The sequence below is a fragment of the Podarcis cretensis genome (genome assembly GCF_951804945.1).
Source record: "Podarcis cretensis genome assembly, chromosome: 6".
NCBI classification, from domain to species: Eukaryota; Metazoa; Chordata; class Lepidosauria; order Squamata; family Lacertidae; genus Podarcis; species Podarcis cretensis.
The window spans coordinates 32,917,107-32,931,475 of record NC_137175.1 but is presented as its reverse complement, the minus strand read 5'-3'; the positions used below and the strand labels follow the sequence as shown (position 1 = coordinate 32,931,475).

At 44.2% G+C, this 14,369-nt stretch overlaps 1 protein-coding gene across 1 annotated transcript; it reads left to right on the top strand.

The window, feature by feature from the left end:
* Window positions 1-1,059: 1,059 nt before the first annotated feature.
* On the top strand, window positions 1,060-3,234 carry RABIF (RAB interacting factor). The gene is made up of 2 exons (XM_079981901.1): window positions 1,060-1,227; window positions 2,236-3,234. Exons 1-2 carry the CDS (start codon window positions 1,075-1,077, stop codon window positions 2,479-2,481), a joined length of 399 nt encoding a protein of 132 aa, XP_079838027.1. The 5' UTR covers window positions 1,060-1,074; the 3' UTR covers window positions 2,482-3,234.
* The last annotated feature ends 11,135 nt before the right edge of the window (window positions 3,235-14,369 follow it).

Sequence of the window (14,369 nt, the reverse complement as noted above, 5' to 3'; positions counted from 1 at the left end):
TACTTTGATGCGCAAACTGCATTTGCGGCTTTCTTAATCTTGCATATCTTCAGATCTCCCTTTCCACTCTTGCTTACATTATAGTATGACCCCATTGCTCCTTTCAGGGAGGGAGCTGTCATCTATTGAGGCAGGCTCTGAATGAAATGAATAATGCATCTCATCATCTGGTAAAGAAGTTGCCAAGAAATAATTCTGTGACTTTTCCTACTCTTTTCAGCCCTTCCACTTTTCTCTGTAATATCTTACCATAAAAGAGAGGCAGGGAGCTTTAGCCAGGTATCAATCTCCTTACACAAGAAGCCATATTCTTCCTCTTTAGTACTGTATTTTAATCGAACTCAGTAAAATACATTACAGGAGAGAAAACTGAGTAGTAGTCTGAACAGAGAACCCATGAGCACAATGAGTTGTTTGGAAGGCGCAATGGCCGCATGTGTGAATGGAGTCACGTTTTATTTTGGGACGACTCTTTCCTTTCGGTTACTTACATCTACCCCTCTAATCCCACCCGCCTAAAAAACACACACACACATTACGGCATATATGCCAGCCTTCAATAATTCCCCAGTTAGCAAACACGAACAAAGAAGAATCGGCACTAGCAGGGCGTTCTTCCCAAAAGGAAAGTGGGATGTGCGCGCTACCCCCTTTCCTGGCATAACGGGAAGCTGCCTTCCATCCACGCAGACGTGTTCCTAACATCTTGCAAGCTGCCGGTACTGTGAACAAGGGCGCATCTTTGCTCATCTTCCCCCCCCCCCCCCGGGTTCGTAGCTGATGAATTCAGCCGGCGTCTACTTTACTATTTCCGTTCGATATTATATTAGTACTAAAAAAAAACAAAAACCCGAACTGGTGCAACGGCAGGATTGCAAAAGGAAGAAAAGAGCTTTAGCGTTGAGGAGCGCTGGACTGCGCCGCTCGCTCGGTCTCCTCTCCGCTTTCCCGTTCCAGAGCCGCCGCGTAAGTTGCGCGCGCGCCTTGCAGAGCCGGCCGGGGGGAACAAAGCGGGGCGCCTCTCTCGTCCCCGCTGGTGTCGCCCCGCCCTCGCCCTCGTGCGCCTGCGTGGCTATGGCGGCGCCCGGTTCGGAGATGGAGGCGGCGGGCGCGGCGGGGCCGGAGGAGCTGGTGTGCGCGCGGGGCCGGAACCGCAAGGCCGTCCTGTGCCAGCGCTGCAGCTCCCGCGTGCTTCTGCCTGGCACCGCCACCTTCACCCGCCGAGAGGTAGGCAGCGGGCGGGCGGGCGGGCGGGAGAAGGGCTTGCTGGGGCGCCGCGAGACCGGCTTGCCAAGGCCAGGGCGGGGTTTTCGGAGGAGCTTCCCCGGAAATCTCCCGTTCCTCCGGTGGTGCTTTGCTTAATAAGAGCCAGAGGTAGAAATCTCTGCCTAGCCCTGAAGATCCCTCCGTTATTTGGGGCCAGTCATTCTCTCAGACTCAACTAATGCTACATTGCAGGGAGGTTGCGAGTTAAAAATGGGATATATTGCGGTGGGGGGGGGGGTGGTTTGATATCTGCAATGTTGAGCTTGTTAAAGTCCGAGGTATAAGTGAAAATAATGGCTATGAAAGGAAAGACGTTTAGAAAGACGCTTGGCGACTTGTCTGGCTGCAGAATGGGAAGACTGGGAATACACCCTGCAGATCCTAAGAGGCATACTTATTATTAACACATGCTTTACAGTTATGGAGATACGTCTTGCCTAAAATGAAGCCCTGAATCCAAAATCTAGATGGAGAGCCAACTTTGCAGCCAGAGGCGTACCCAGGCTCCATTGCACCCTTTTGCAGTGAGCTGTCTCGCCCCTGTCTTCCCTTGCACCCTTGGCAAAGAGATCTATTGGTGTGGAGAGGCACAATTTTTGCACCCTCCCGGGCCTGCACCCTTGGCAGGGGCCAATCTGCCCAGCCCCTAGGTACGCCCGTTTGCAGCTAGTCACCTTGTGTATGCTAGGGGAGGCTAACTAGTGTTACTGGACTCCGATTCCCATCAGCCCCAGCCAGCGTGGTCAATAGTCAGGGGTGATGGGAGCTGTAGTCCAACAACATCTGGAGGGCCACAGGTTAGCCACTCTTGATGCATATTCAAAGTAACAGTGAAGAGACAGGGAGTTGTGTGCTTGGGAAACTGTAGAGAGCTCTAACTATCCCATAGTAAGTACCAGCATATCATGCCAGCCATGTCGCTACTTTCACGATAAAAGCAGCTGACCTGCTTGTTTTGTTGCCTGACAGCTTTTCCTCCCTGCTATGAAGAAGAAGACCGCCCTGGTGGGTAACAGTGACTTGGATGGGGATGTCCTACAGGACCACTGGCTGGTTGATGACATGTTCTCTTTTGAAAATGTTGGCTTCACCAAGGATGTTGGAAATATAAAGTTCCTGATCTGTGCAGACTGTGAAATCGGTCCTATTGGCTGGCACTGCTTGGATGACAAAAAGAGTTTTTACGTGGCCTTGGACCGTGTGTCCCATGAATGATGTGCTGGCTGGTGACCAAAAGATCAATGATCTTCCTGTCGGCTGGTTCAGACATGTTATAGCTACTCTTCTCTCTAGCAGACTAATGTCTACTTTGTAATGCCAACATGCAGCCTTGAAAACAGCTCAAGAATGGTGCCCTAACATGTTGCATTGAAAGAAGTGTCTGCTTATATTGCTTGTCAAGTGACTTACGACTCCCTTGAACCCCTTCTTCCCAATTTAATTCTTGCCCTGAGTCCTGTTCTTGTCTAAAATCTTGCAGATTACATTGGTGTAGTTTGAAGCAAAGACCTCGCTTTATTAAATTATTGAGTGAAAGAAAAATATTGAGATACACTGAACCATCTATCCCCTGTAAAGTGAGCATATTAATGCAACTGGAAGAATTCTTCTAGCCTTTTTTTTTTTTTTTTTTTTTTTTTTTTTGCTTTTGGGCAGTATCATATCCAGATTTATGGTTTTCTGCTGTATTTTGGACCAAAGGGTGCATACTTTTGACTTTAATGTTTACAGACTTGACTGCTATATCTCTGTCAATTGACATTTTATAATTGACATTTTATAATTTCTATCTTATAACTGTTATTGAAAGCCAAGTCTTGGTTGCGGGACTTTTTAAATGTGGGAAAATAAAATGAAGCTTTTGAGAGTGCAGAAGAAAAGTACAAGAAAAGAATGTCCTTGGATGAGCTAACCTTCTAATCCTTTACAAATATTTGTATTTAATTAAATGTAAACCAAGCTTTTCAATTTGTATGTTGTGATCTTTCTATAAAATGTTGCCAGAGATAATGAACCTAATGAATCTTAGCTAATTAAAAACGCAGCAAATCTTGACAAAGAAAGAATGCTTCAGTTGGATTTACTTCCACTTCTCCGCATAGTCCTTTTCGATTTTTATCCATTTTCCTTGCCCAAAATGACCCACTAGTTCTATAGAAACAGAATTCTGATGTTAAAACAAAACAATTATCTGATAATATATATTAAATGTAAATCTCACTACTTTTGTGGAAATGAGAATTATGTTCAATAACAGTGATGGATAAAAACAAAGTAGCACATGTAGAAACACCCATCATAGGGAGGGTTGAGGGAGTTGAGACTGTTTAACCTGGAGAAGAGGAGACTGAGAGGACAGATGATATCCATCTTTAAATATCTAAAGGGCTGTCACAGGGAGGAGGATGGAGCACGCTTGTTTCCTTCTCCCAAAGCTAGGACCTGAACCAATGGATTCAAGTTACAAGAAATGAGATTCCAACTAAACACCAGGAAGAACTTTCTGAGAGTAAGAGCTGTTTGACAGTGCAAGGACTCCCTCAAGAGGGTGTGGACTCTCCCTCCTTGGAGGTTTTTAAGCAGAGATTGGGTGGCCACCTGTCATGGATGCTTTAGTTGGGATTCCTGCATTGCATGGGGTTAGGACTAGATGACCCTCGGGATCCCTTCCAATGCTATGATTCTGTGATAGATCAAAGGAACTGTTTGTAAATTAGAACTACAAAACATTGCTAAAGGACTTCATGAAGAGAAATGTTCAATGCTTTTGTTAGGCAAAAATCTCCTAGACCAGCAATAGCCAATGTGCTGTTTTCTAGCTATTGCTGGACTACAACTCCCATAATCCCTGACTGCTGACCATATTGGCAGGGGCTGGTGGCAGTTGGGAGCAACATCTGGATTTTGGGCTACCCCTGTCTAGTGAGTAGCTTTCTAGTGCCAACACCCTGCTTAGTTGAGAAAACCCAGCTTTAGAGCATCCCCAACCTCTCCTGAAGACCTCTAGCCCTCTAAGGAATTAGTTCTATTGTTGACATGCTCTTAACCATCAAAACATTTCTCCTAATTTAGTTAAAGTCTGTCCTCCTATCGTTTAAACCCATTAGATCTTGTCCTGTCCTCTGGGATGCCAGAGAAGAAGCCATTGCCCTTCTTGGCAAGCATCTGAAATGACCTAGAAAGTAAAACGGAGAGGGCATGATGACATTTCCATTTCAAATGTACACCTCATGGTGGCACCACTGCTCCAGTGCTGTAGTGTGGATTTTTTTGCTTCTGGGATCCAGCACTTGTCTTGCAAATAAGTGAATGTGCCATTGTTAAAGCAGTGGTTATTTCCAGTGCAGCTGCTTCCTTCATACCTCTTTACTACATTTCCTTAAGTGGCTGATTCTCCTTGACCTCTCAGTGGCCTTTGATACCATTGGCCATGTTATCCTTCTGGGCCATCTGTGGGAGGTAGGAAGCACTCCTTTGCAGGGCTTCCATTCATAATTCTGTGGCAGCTTCAGACAATAGCCCTGGGTGACTTCTGCTTGGGCCAGAGCTAGCTTTCTTGCGGAGTCACACATGGTTTACTCTTAATTGTCCATGCTGTTTGTACAAGCCACTGGAAGCAGCCATCAGGATTGGAGCACCAAGTCATCAATATGCTGATCTCACACACAGTGTTCTCTTTTCCACTTGTTACCATGCAAGGCACTGCAACTGCTCAGTCAGGGCCTGGTGGTGCTAGTGAGCTAGATCTGGCCCAATAATTCATCCTCAGTGTATAGTAGTTACAGTGTTGGACTGGGAGATGGGCTCAAATCCCCAATCAGCCATGAAGTTCACTGGGTAGCCTTGGACCAGTTCACTGTTTCTCAGCCTAACCTACCTCACAGGGTTGTGAGGATAAAATGGAGACCCAATATATCTGCTGCCTTGATTTCCTTGGAGGAAAGATGGGATAGAAATGTAATACAGTGGTACCTCAGGTTAAGTACATAATTTGTTCCGGAGGTCCGGTCTTAACCTGAAACTGTTCTTAACCTGAAGCACCACTTTAGCTAATGGGGCCTCCTGCTGCTGCTGTGCCGCCAGAGCCCGATTTCTGTACTTATCCTGAAGCAAAGTTCTTAACCTGAAGCACTATTTCTGGGTTAGCAGAGTGTGTAACCTGAAGCATATGTAACCTGAAGCGTATGTAACCCGAGGTGCCACTGTATAAATAAATTGAAGCTGACTCCAAACAAGGCAAAAGTGCTATGGGTGTCCAGGAGGTGGCAGAATTAGCTGTTCTTGATAGGGTGCACTTCTTTTGAAGTGTGTGTATTTTGGGGACTCCTGGAATCATCTTTTGTCACTCAGGGCCAATGTGGCCGTGGCTAAGAAAGCTTATGTCCAGCTTCAGCTTATGTACCAACATAGCCATTTCTGGATAGAAATACCTTGGCCGTAGTTATTCACGATCTGATAAGCTACAACCTGATTTGCTGTGCATGGGGCTGTCTTTGAAAACTGTCTTGAAATCACAACTAATGAAAAATGTTGCAGTAATAATATTAATTGGAACAGCAGGCCGTAAGCACATTACTCCTATCTTGAAAAAACTACACTGGTTGCCAGTTGTTTTCTGGGCCAGAATCAAGGTGCTTACTTTGATGTTTGAAGGCCGAAATGGCGTGGGACCCAAATAGCTGCAGGAATGCCTCCTTTCAACTCAACCTACCTGTGTTTTAAGATCAGCAGGTGACACCCTCTTGGTGGTCCCTAAGCAAGACTGTGAGTGGCCCAGGGAAGGGCCTTTTCTATGGTGGTGCCTTGCAAGTGGATCACTTTTCCTAAAAAGGTACACCTGGCCCCACCTCTTTATAGTTTTAGGCACCTGGTTAAGATGCACCTCTTTCAGTAGGCATTTGGAGGATAAATGGATTACAGTGCTACCTCAGGTTAAGTACTTAATTCGTTCCAGAGGTCTGTTCTTAACCTGAAACTGTTCTTAACCTGAAGCACTACTTTAGCTAATGGGGCCTCCCGCTGCGCCGCCTGATTTCTGTTCTCATCCTGAAGCAAAGTTCTTAACCCGAGGTACTATTTCTGGGTCTGTAACCTGAAGCGTATGTAACCTGAGGCGTTTGTAACTCGAGGTACCACAGTATTGGCAATATTAATATTATTATTATTATTATCATCATCATCATCATCATCATTATTTATTTATTATTTATACCCCACCCATCTGGCTTAATTTCTGCAAGCAAATTGGTTCAGGCCTCTGACAAGAGTCATGTGCCCCTCTTACAGCAGCCTGCTGGACATGCAACAGTGGGGTAGAGAGAACAGGGTGGCCTCCCACCAGCTGCTTGTTCAGCCCTACCATGTGGTCAACATGTGGCCCCAGACAGACTACCACATTCAAGGGAATGTGGCCTTTGAGAGGAAGCTGTTTGGCTGCTCCTGTTTGAACTGAACTGGACTGGTGTACCATAGTGTGTTTGTCCCCCAGCCAAGAGAGTTGCCTCTAAGAACAGTGAGGAAAGGGATGCCACATCAACAGTTTTTAGCGCAGGCACCTGTCAGGGGAGGCTGCTTCAGGCAGCACCATCCTGCAATGGAACAAAAGGCCCCTAGCTACTGTTTAGTGCTAGCTGGAGAACATTCCTTCACGAGATACGATGTGTGGAGCATCAGGAATTTTTTCCTTTCCTTCATTATGGAATGATTCCTGTTTCTCCTTTCTGTGCAGATCATGACTTGGCTCATTCTGCCAGGACAGGCTGAAGAAGAGGATGAAGTACTGGCTCTTTAGGCAGTGAGTACCAAAGGAAAATTTGGCAGGCGGAGGGTTATTATAAGGGAACTAGATTTGAAGAACATTGCAGTGGGCCAGATTCAACTAAGTAGGTCTGCTGGCTGGAGCCAGTGCCAGGACTCCTGCTAGCACAATGGGACTTTGATTTCAGTGGGAAGCATGTTTAGAATTGGAGTTTTACTCCCAATCAACCAAGTTTCCCTTGTCAGTGAAACTTAACTCATGACTAACATTTGCTAGACTGGGGACTTCTTCTTTAACAACAACAACAACAACAAAGGAATATCAAATATCAAGCAGCTTTCCTTTAAAACAAGTTTATCATATTTTTAATCAATACTTTTTATATGCTCATGAACCATTGCATATACATCCATTTATGACAGGCTACAGTCCTAAGTGCCTAAAAGGAAGCCCCACTGACCCCGGCTTAAAGTGGAATTATAAAGTAGCCATGCTAGCCCATTTAAAAGTTTTGTGTGAGAGAGTCATTGGGATGCAACTCATCTTGCTTTGTAGACTGGCATGGGAAGGGTAAATAGGGAGGAACCTCCAGTCTTCCTTTTGCTGATCTATTTATTCAGTATTATACTGATACTCTCAGAGCCCCTGGCCTCATTTCCTACTTCCTTTTCTTCATGCTCATCCTGGGAGATGAGACATCTTCATGAGTCTCTCCAGCAGACATCAGTGAGCAAACATAGCTCTATGTATCTCCAACTGAGTGAGAACTAGGATCTTTCCTATCAAGAATGTGTTTCCTTTAATAAGCCTAGCTTTCTTATATTCAAAACTCAAGAGTCTCAGTGTAAAGTGTGCTTCTTCAACAGTGTTTCAGTTAAGCTTCCAAGTTGCATGTTAACGCCAAATACCATGAGAAAGTTCCTTATTGACCTTGGAGCAGCAAGGCATAAGAGCAAATTTAAAGCATGCATTATGGTATTGCAATCAAAAACTTTTATGAACTATTAAATTCTACCCCTAGAGACAGAGATCTATTTGTGTACTAGCGCTCTATTTGTGAACTGGCAGAAATCCAAGAACATGTTAACTCCTGGGCTGTCTCCTTTGACAGCCACCTATTACAATACTGAATTTGAAGAAGAAGAAGAAGAAGAAGAAGAAGAAGAAGAAGAAGAAGAAGAAGAAGAAGAAGAAGAAGAGTTGTTGTTAAGCAATAGGTATATGTGGGGAACATCTGGTACGATTAAATTTAGAAGGGATACTTAAATCATGCTATCAGATAAGAAAAAAGTACACTGTCCACTGCACAACATAAAAATACAAAATGAAAATGCAAAATACATAACATTATAACATAAAAATTAAAGACAACATAAAAAAACCCTCCTACAAGCACATTTAAAAGCCCATCTTTCTTTGGCAATCACTTGTAGCCGAATAAGATTGTTTTCCAATAAAACAGTCTTAACAGTGAGTGTGTAAGTGACTGTGGAGGCCAATTCTGGATCCACATGTCCTTCCACAGTGGGGACATAGGTTTCCGCTGAGGGTTTGCCAAAAGTGCCTTATTCTTGGCTTCTTTCTCCTTTTTGCCGAGTTCATGCTTCTTCAAAATCCATGGCACCTTTGGTAAAGTATATTCTCCAATTGGAATGCTTGCAGGCCAGTGTTCCCCAGTTATCTTTTTTTAAAAAATCATTTTTATTAAGTTTTCCATTTTAACAATCCAATCAAATCACATTAAATATTCCAAATTATACGTATACATATCAAATAATCAAAATATTCTGCCAAATTATAATTTTTTTATTGGGACTTCCCATGCTTCAAGTTTGGCAGGGCTCTGATCATCTCATATCTCTACTGCTTTTAATAGTAATTTCTAATAGTTCCTTTAAATCTTCCTGTTGTTTTCCTTCTTTCATGGCCTCTGTTTCCACAAGCGAGTTGAAGTAAAATGATGTGTTTCTGTGTGAATTTTATGTGTATGATTCCCCTCTGTCCGTTGCAGCATCTCCTCACACACTGGTGTTTCTGCCAAATCAATCCAAAAGTCTTTTCGCTGCTGGCAGCTGCCATCTTCTCTCAGTCCCAATGAAATCAGTTGCATCAAACATTAGCCTTTCCCAGGGAGATTTACCAAATTGGACTAGAACTACAAACATAACAACATATTAAAGGCTCACCTCCCCCTATGACTATTTATAATTCTGCAGCTCGGTCTTATTCCATCATGGCGGATTTCCAAATTAAAAAGTGTTCCCCAGTTATCAGTGTTGTCAGAGCTGCCCAAGGTCCCAGCTCACAAAGGACCAACGCCAGGTCGTTGTTATATATACAAAAGTCTTTATTGAAGTTCAGTTTCCATTCCAAAGCCGTAGCGCGCAGCTCTACGTCTTAAACCTTAGACCGCTGAAGTTCCATCTGAATCTCCTCCCCCCTGACACCAGTTTAAGATTCTCGCCCTGCTCCACCTCTTCCTCTGCTCTCTTCTCCTCTGGGTCCTCCTGTCTGCTGGGGCATTCCCCTTTCTGGACTCTTCTGACGCTGAGTCCCCTGACTCCTCCCCCTGTCTCCGGCGGGCTTTAGGACACGGCTCCCAATCCTCGTTCTCTGCTGCCCCGCGCGCCTGTACTTTTGAACTTGGCTCTCGCGCCAACCCAGTGACCTTCCTCCTGACCGTTGCACTGCTTCTGTCACTGCTTCCCTCTTCCGGGGTGCTAGCCGGACCTGACCTCCCCTCCGTTGCCTGACTCTCCGATGGAGGCGTGGTCAGCCCTGACTCCTCTTCTCTCCCTGCTGGGTGAGACGCTACCCCCGATACCTGGGACTCTTCCCCCCCACTATGCTCAGGTGGGGAAGCTGGTCCTGATCTCCAACTGCTGCTCTGGGAGTCCCCGCTGGTCCCTTGCTTCTGGAGTGTCCCCCTTGGGACCCCCCTTGCCCTGGCCACCGACGCCCCCTTCTGTGAATCTTCCGATTTGCTGGAGAGGCTCATGGAATCTCTCGGGCCACTGTCATCTTCTCCTACGCTGCCCTCAGATTCTTCCCCTTCGCTCTCCATCTCCCCTCTTCCCTGTGCTTCTGCTCCTGAGCCCCTGACAAGTGTTTATACTACATTTTTAAAGATTTGCCTTGAGAGCATCTTTAAACTTCTTTTGTTGTCCATTTTGCTTTCCATTCTTAAGTTGGGAATAGAGTAGTTGCTTTGGAAGGCATCCGAACAACGTAACCAGTCCAACTAAGTTGATGTTGAGGAATCATTGCTTCAACACTGGTGATTGTTGCTTCTTCCAGTACATTGTCATTAGTTCTCCTGTCTTCCCAAGTGATGTGTAAAACTTTTCGGAGACACAGTTGATGGAATCTTTCGAGGAATTGGAGATGGAGTTTATAAGTGGTCCATGTTTCGATTGTTTAATCAGGCAAAGACCTAACGGAAGAGGAACAATTTGGCCTGGTGCCTAAAGATATGTAATGAAGGCACCAGGTGATTCCCGCTGGGGAGAGCTTCCACAAATGCAGAGCCACCACCGAAAAGGCCCTTTCTCTTGTTGGCACATGAAGAATATCAGCTTCAGTAAGAAGTAGATTCAGCTAAAGAAGTACCACATTGTATTTATTAAAATGTGTTACCTGTTGCTTTTTATTACAAAATAATCCCAAAGTGGAGGTGCAATACCATAAAACACCATAAAACCATGCAAGCCATCAACAAACAGTAAAACCAGACACCAACTCTATCTGAGGAATAAACAGAGTGCCCTTGCTTGGGTTGCAGCATTTTCAATCCCTGACAAGTGTGGCACTGTCAAGAGGGTGCCCCTATTAGCACTTAATACTTGGACAGGCCCATAAGTTAGAAGGTGCTCCCTCAGGTATCCAAGTTCTAAGCCAGGGTGAAGAACCTTTTTGGCTTGGCAAACCAGATCTTTATCTCCCTACCCCACCCCTGTGCAGGCCAGCTTTGACTAGTGAACATTACTACCCACCTGTCAGTCACTGGACATCATTGCTGGTATGCAGCCCCTAGAGGGCTGCCCAAGGTTAGCCAAATATGGTTAGCCACCCCTAGTTTACTGCATACTCAAATGTTTATTCATTTTTGCATTGCATTTATTACCTGGACAATATACCTTAATTTATTGATGGATATATAGAGATTTTGGGAACAATGTTCCCCCCCCCCCCCCGTAATAACAAAGAAAGGAAAAAAGTGAGGAAAGATGAAAGACCCGCGGACATCTTATTTACAGCTAGCAGCATTGTGTCCTCTGCTGCTCAGTAATTCTAAGAAACCGAAACATCAGTGCTGGTTTGAAAAGTTCAGTCTGCTATTTTGATCGAAATTGCCATCCCATTGCATCCAAACATATTTGAAAACCTGCTCCTTGCTCTCCGCAATTCCATGTAAAATTTGGTTATGATCTCTTTGGTTATGATAGCAAAGCAGGCAACATTGCAAAGTATTTAGTAGATTGGGAGGTAAATCTCTGTTCACTCAAAAATCAGGTATCTACTTTACCAATTTAATATAATATTTATACTATTGTTCAGAATTCTTTGCCATTTGTGAAAATTGTGCATCAGAAACATTCATTACAATGATCAACTTCTTTAGAAGTTCTTTAGCAATCTATAATGTCTATACCCTTACCTTATGTAATATTAAAGGGGAAAGTGGGGAATTTATAAATAATTAAAAACACAGAGGAAGTGCTGATTCGTTATGGAGTGATATCTGTATCTGTCATAGATTCCTAAAACCCACTGATGAAACTAGACACCATTTTGGCACAATAAATGCAAATCATATGTAAAAATTAGACCCAGGCATATCTCCACTATGATATACGCCAGAGAATTTCACCTCATCATTCTTCTTGCAAACTCAGAACATCTGGTTGAACAGAAAGAGGCCCTTTGCAAGATACCACTATCTTGCAGAAGGAAGTATATAATTATGCATTGCCTGGAGAGAATGGAGAGAGAAAAGCTTTACTCCCTCCTCTTGTAATATTAGAACCTGGAGACATCCCATAATGTTGGAAGATTCGGGATAGCCAAACCAAAGTACTTCTTCACACACACATAGCATTTATCCACACTTAACTTTCCTCCATGCTTTTGAGGCACAGAATGCGCCTTAAAGCTCTGTGCCTAAGCACCCTTTCTCCACTCTAGATCTTTCCCCGTGAAAACCCACTCTTTAAAGCTCAATTGGAGCAAGTGAAAATCCACAGAAAACCTAAATTGACGTCTGCTCTGATTAAGCACTAAAGGGCAGATTTCTGTGGGGAAAGCTCTGGGGTAGGGGGACACTGAGCTTTTAAGCGTGGGCCTGTGCCTGGAAAGAGAAGGGCAAAAGCTAAGTGTGGATAATAGTTAAACTATAGAATTCGCTCCCACAAGAAGTAGTGATGGCCACCAGCTTGGATGGCTTAAAAAATGGATTAGGCAAATTCGTGCGGGATAAGGCAAACAACATCTAATTGCCACCTTCACTGTTGGAAGCAGTATGCCTCTGAATTCCAGTTACTGAACCATGTGGCAGTCCTGAAGTGACAGGTTTAGTGTGGTTACCAGGAGTCAGCAAACTTTTTCAGCTGTGGGCCGGTCCACTGTCCCTCAGACCTTGTGGGGGGCTGGACTATATTTTGGAGGGGGGAAATGAACAAATTCCTATGCTCCACAAATAACCAGAGATGCATTTTAAATAAAAGCATAAGTTCTACTCATGTAAAAACAGGCTGATTCCCAGACCGTCCGTGGGCCGGATTTAGAAAGCGATTGGGCCGGATCCAACCCCCGGGCCTTAGTTTGCCTAACCATGGCTTAGATATTGCGTTCAGGTTTGCTACCTGTTGGCCACTGTGCGAACAGAGACACTGGCCTGGATGTGCCATTAGCCAGAACCAGCAGGCTTTTCTCATGTTCTTCTGAAAGAGCAGCAATTTCACTCAGAGAGCCCATGCAGACAGCTAAGCTATTTGGTCACGTATTCACTCAAGTGTATTATATTGCCAATTAATTAGGGAATGTGCAAACTTCAGGTGCAAACGTGTTTTAAATTTGCATTGAATGTGCTTGAAATGTGTGGATCCACGTAACAACTGTGCTTTCCTTCTGCAACAAAGCAGTCATGTGATATATGTTGAACCCTAAATGTTGCAATTCATTCCTAATTATGGTTAACATTGTTGTAGGGATTAAGACATATTTAAAAGAGCAGGTTTTCTGAAATACATTTTATGGAGTTTTTGTACTGGATGAAAGACTAAAAAGACATTTGGTAATGAATGGATTAAGAAATATTATGATGCAATTACGTAGGCCCGATTCCTTCCTAACAGGTTAAACAAGAAATAAAGTTCTGCAGTCTTTGGTATGCAAAATAATATGGTACGGTTGCAAGTCTCATTTTTAAATATAGTGGAAATCTCATAAAATCATGCATTAAAATTTAAATTAAAGAGAAGCTGTCTATACTCTTTGATTTTCAGCTGACAAGATAAAATTAGGTGTTTGATAGTGATATATAAATATTTTATATGCAGAGAGGAAATGTCCACATGGAATCATAGCTTAAACACTCCACATGAGAGCCAAAGTTCAATGCTCTCACTTCAGGACTCCAGCCAGGGGGGAAAAACTAGCACTCCAAAACACTGCCAGCTCACAAAGTCCAAAAGCTAAGCAGTTCTGTGTCTCTGGGCTTTTCTGAAAACTCTGGTCTCACTCAAAACTGCAGTCAACTGTTCTTCTCACAGAGAGACACCTTGTCATGCTTCCCTTGACTAAAAGGAATAAAATTCTCCAAGGCTCACTTAGTTTTCTTGGGCTATCTTAGTTAACACAGATACACACCATCTTAATATAGCTATCAATTGTCTTGTCAAATCTAAGAGGCTAGTCAGGTATTTCTTCAAGGCAACTCACATGGGCAGAAAACCCATTCATAGTGATCTAATAGAAAACCCATAACAATCCAGCATTGCTGTTTTACACCTCATAAATCACACATTTATTATATCAACTCTTGCAATGATTAAATTGAGGAAGACTGTAATGGTTCTAGGGGTTGCTCGTACGTAAGTTGGCGCCACACCTGACTGGGTTACCTGGGTGAACCCTTTCTGTCCGGACAGCCACCCATCCGTGGCTGTCTCAATCACTGGCAGAATCCGTCAGTGGGCATTTCTTGAACTTCTTCCAGCAAAGAAGTTCTTTGACGCCCCGTCTCCTCCTACTCTCCCTGCGCGGAAGTCTTCTGCGCAGGGAGGGTGTGGGCAGCGGAGGACCCGTGCTCTCCCCGCTGGTCTCCGGCGAGGAGTCCTGGAGCCTT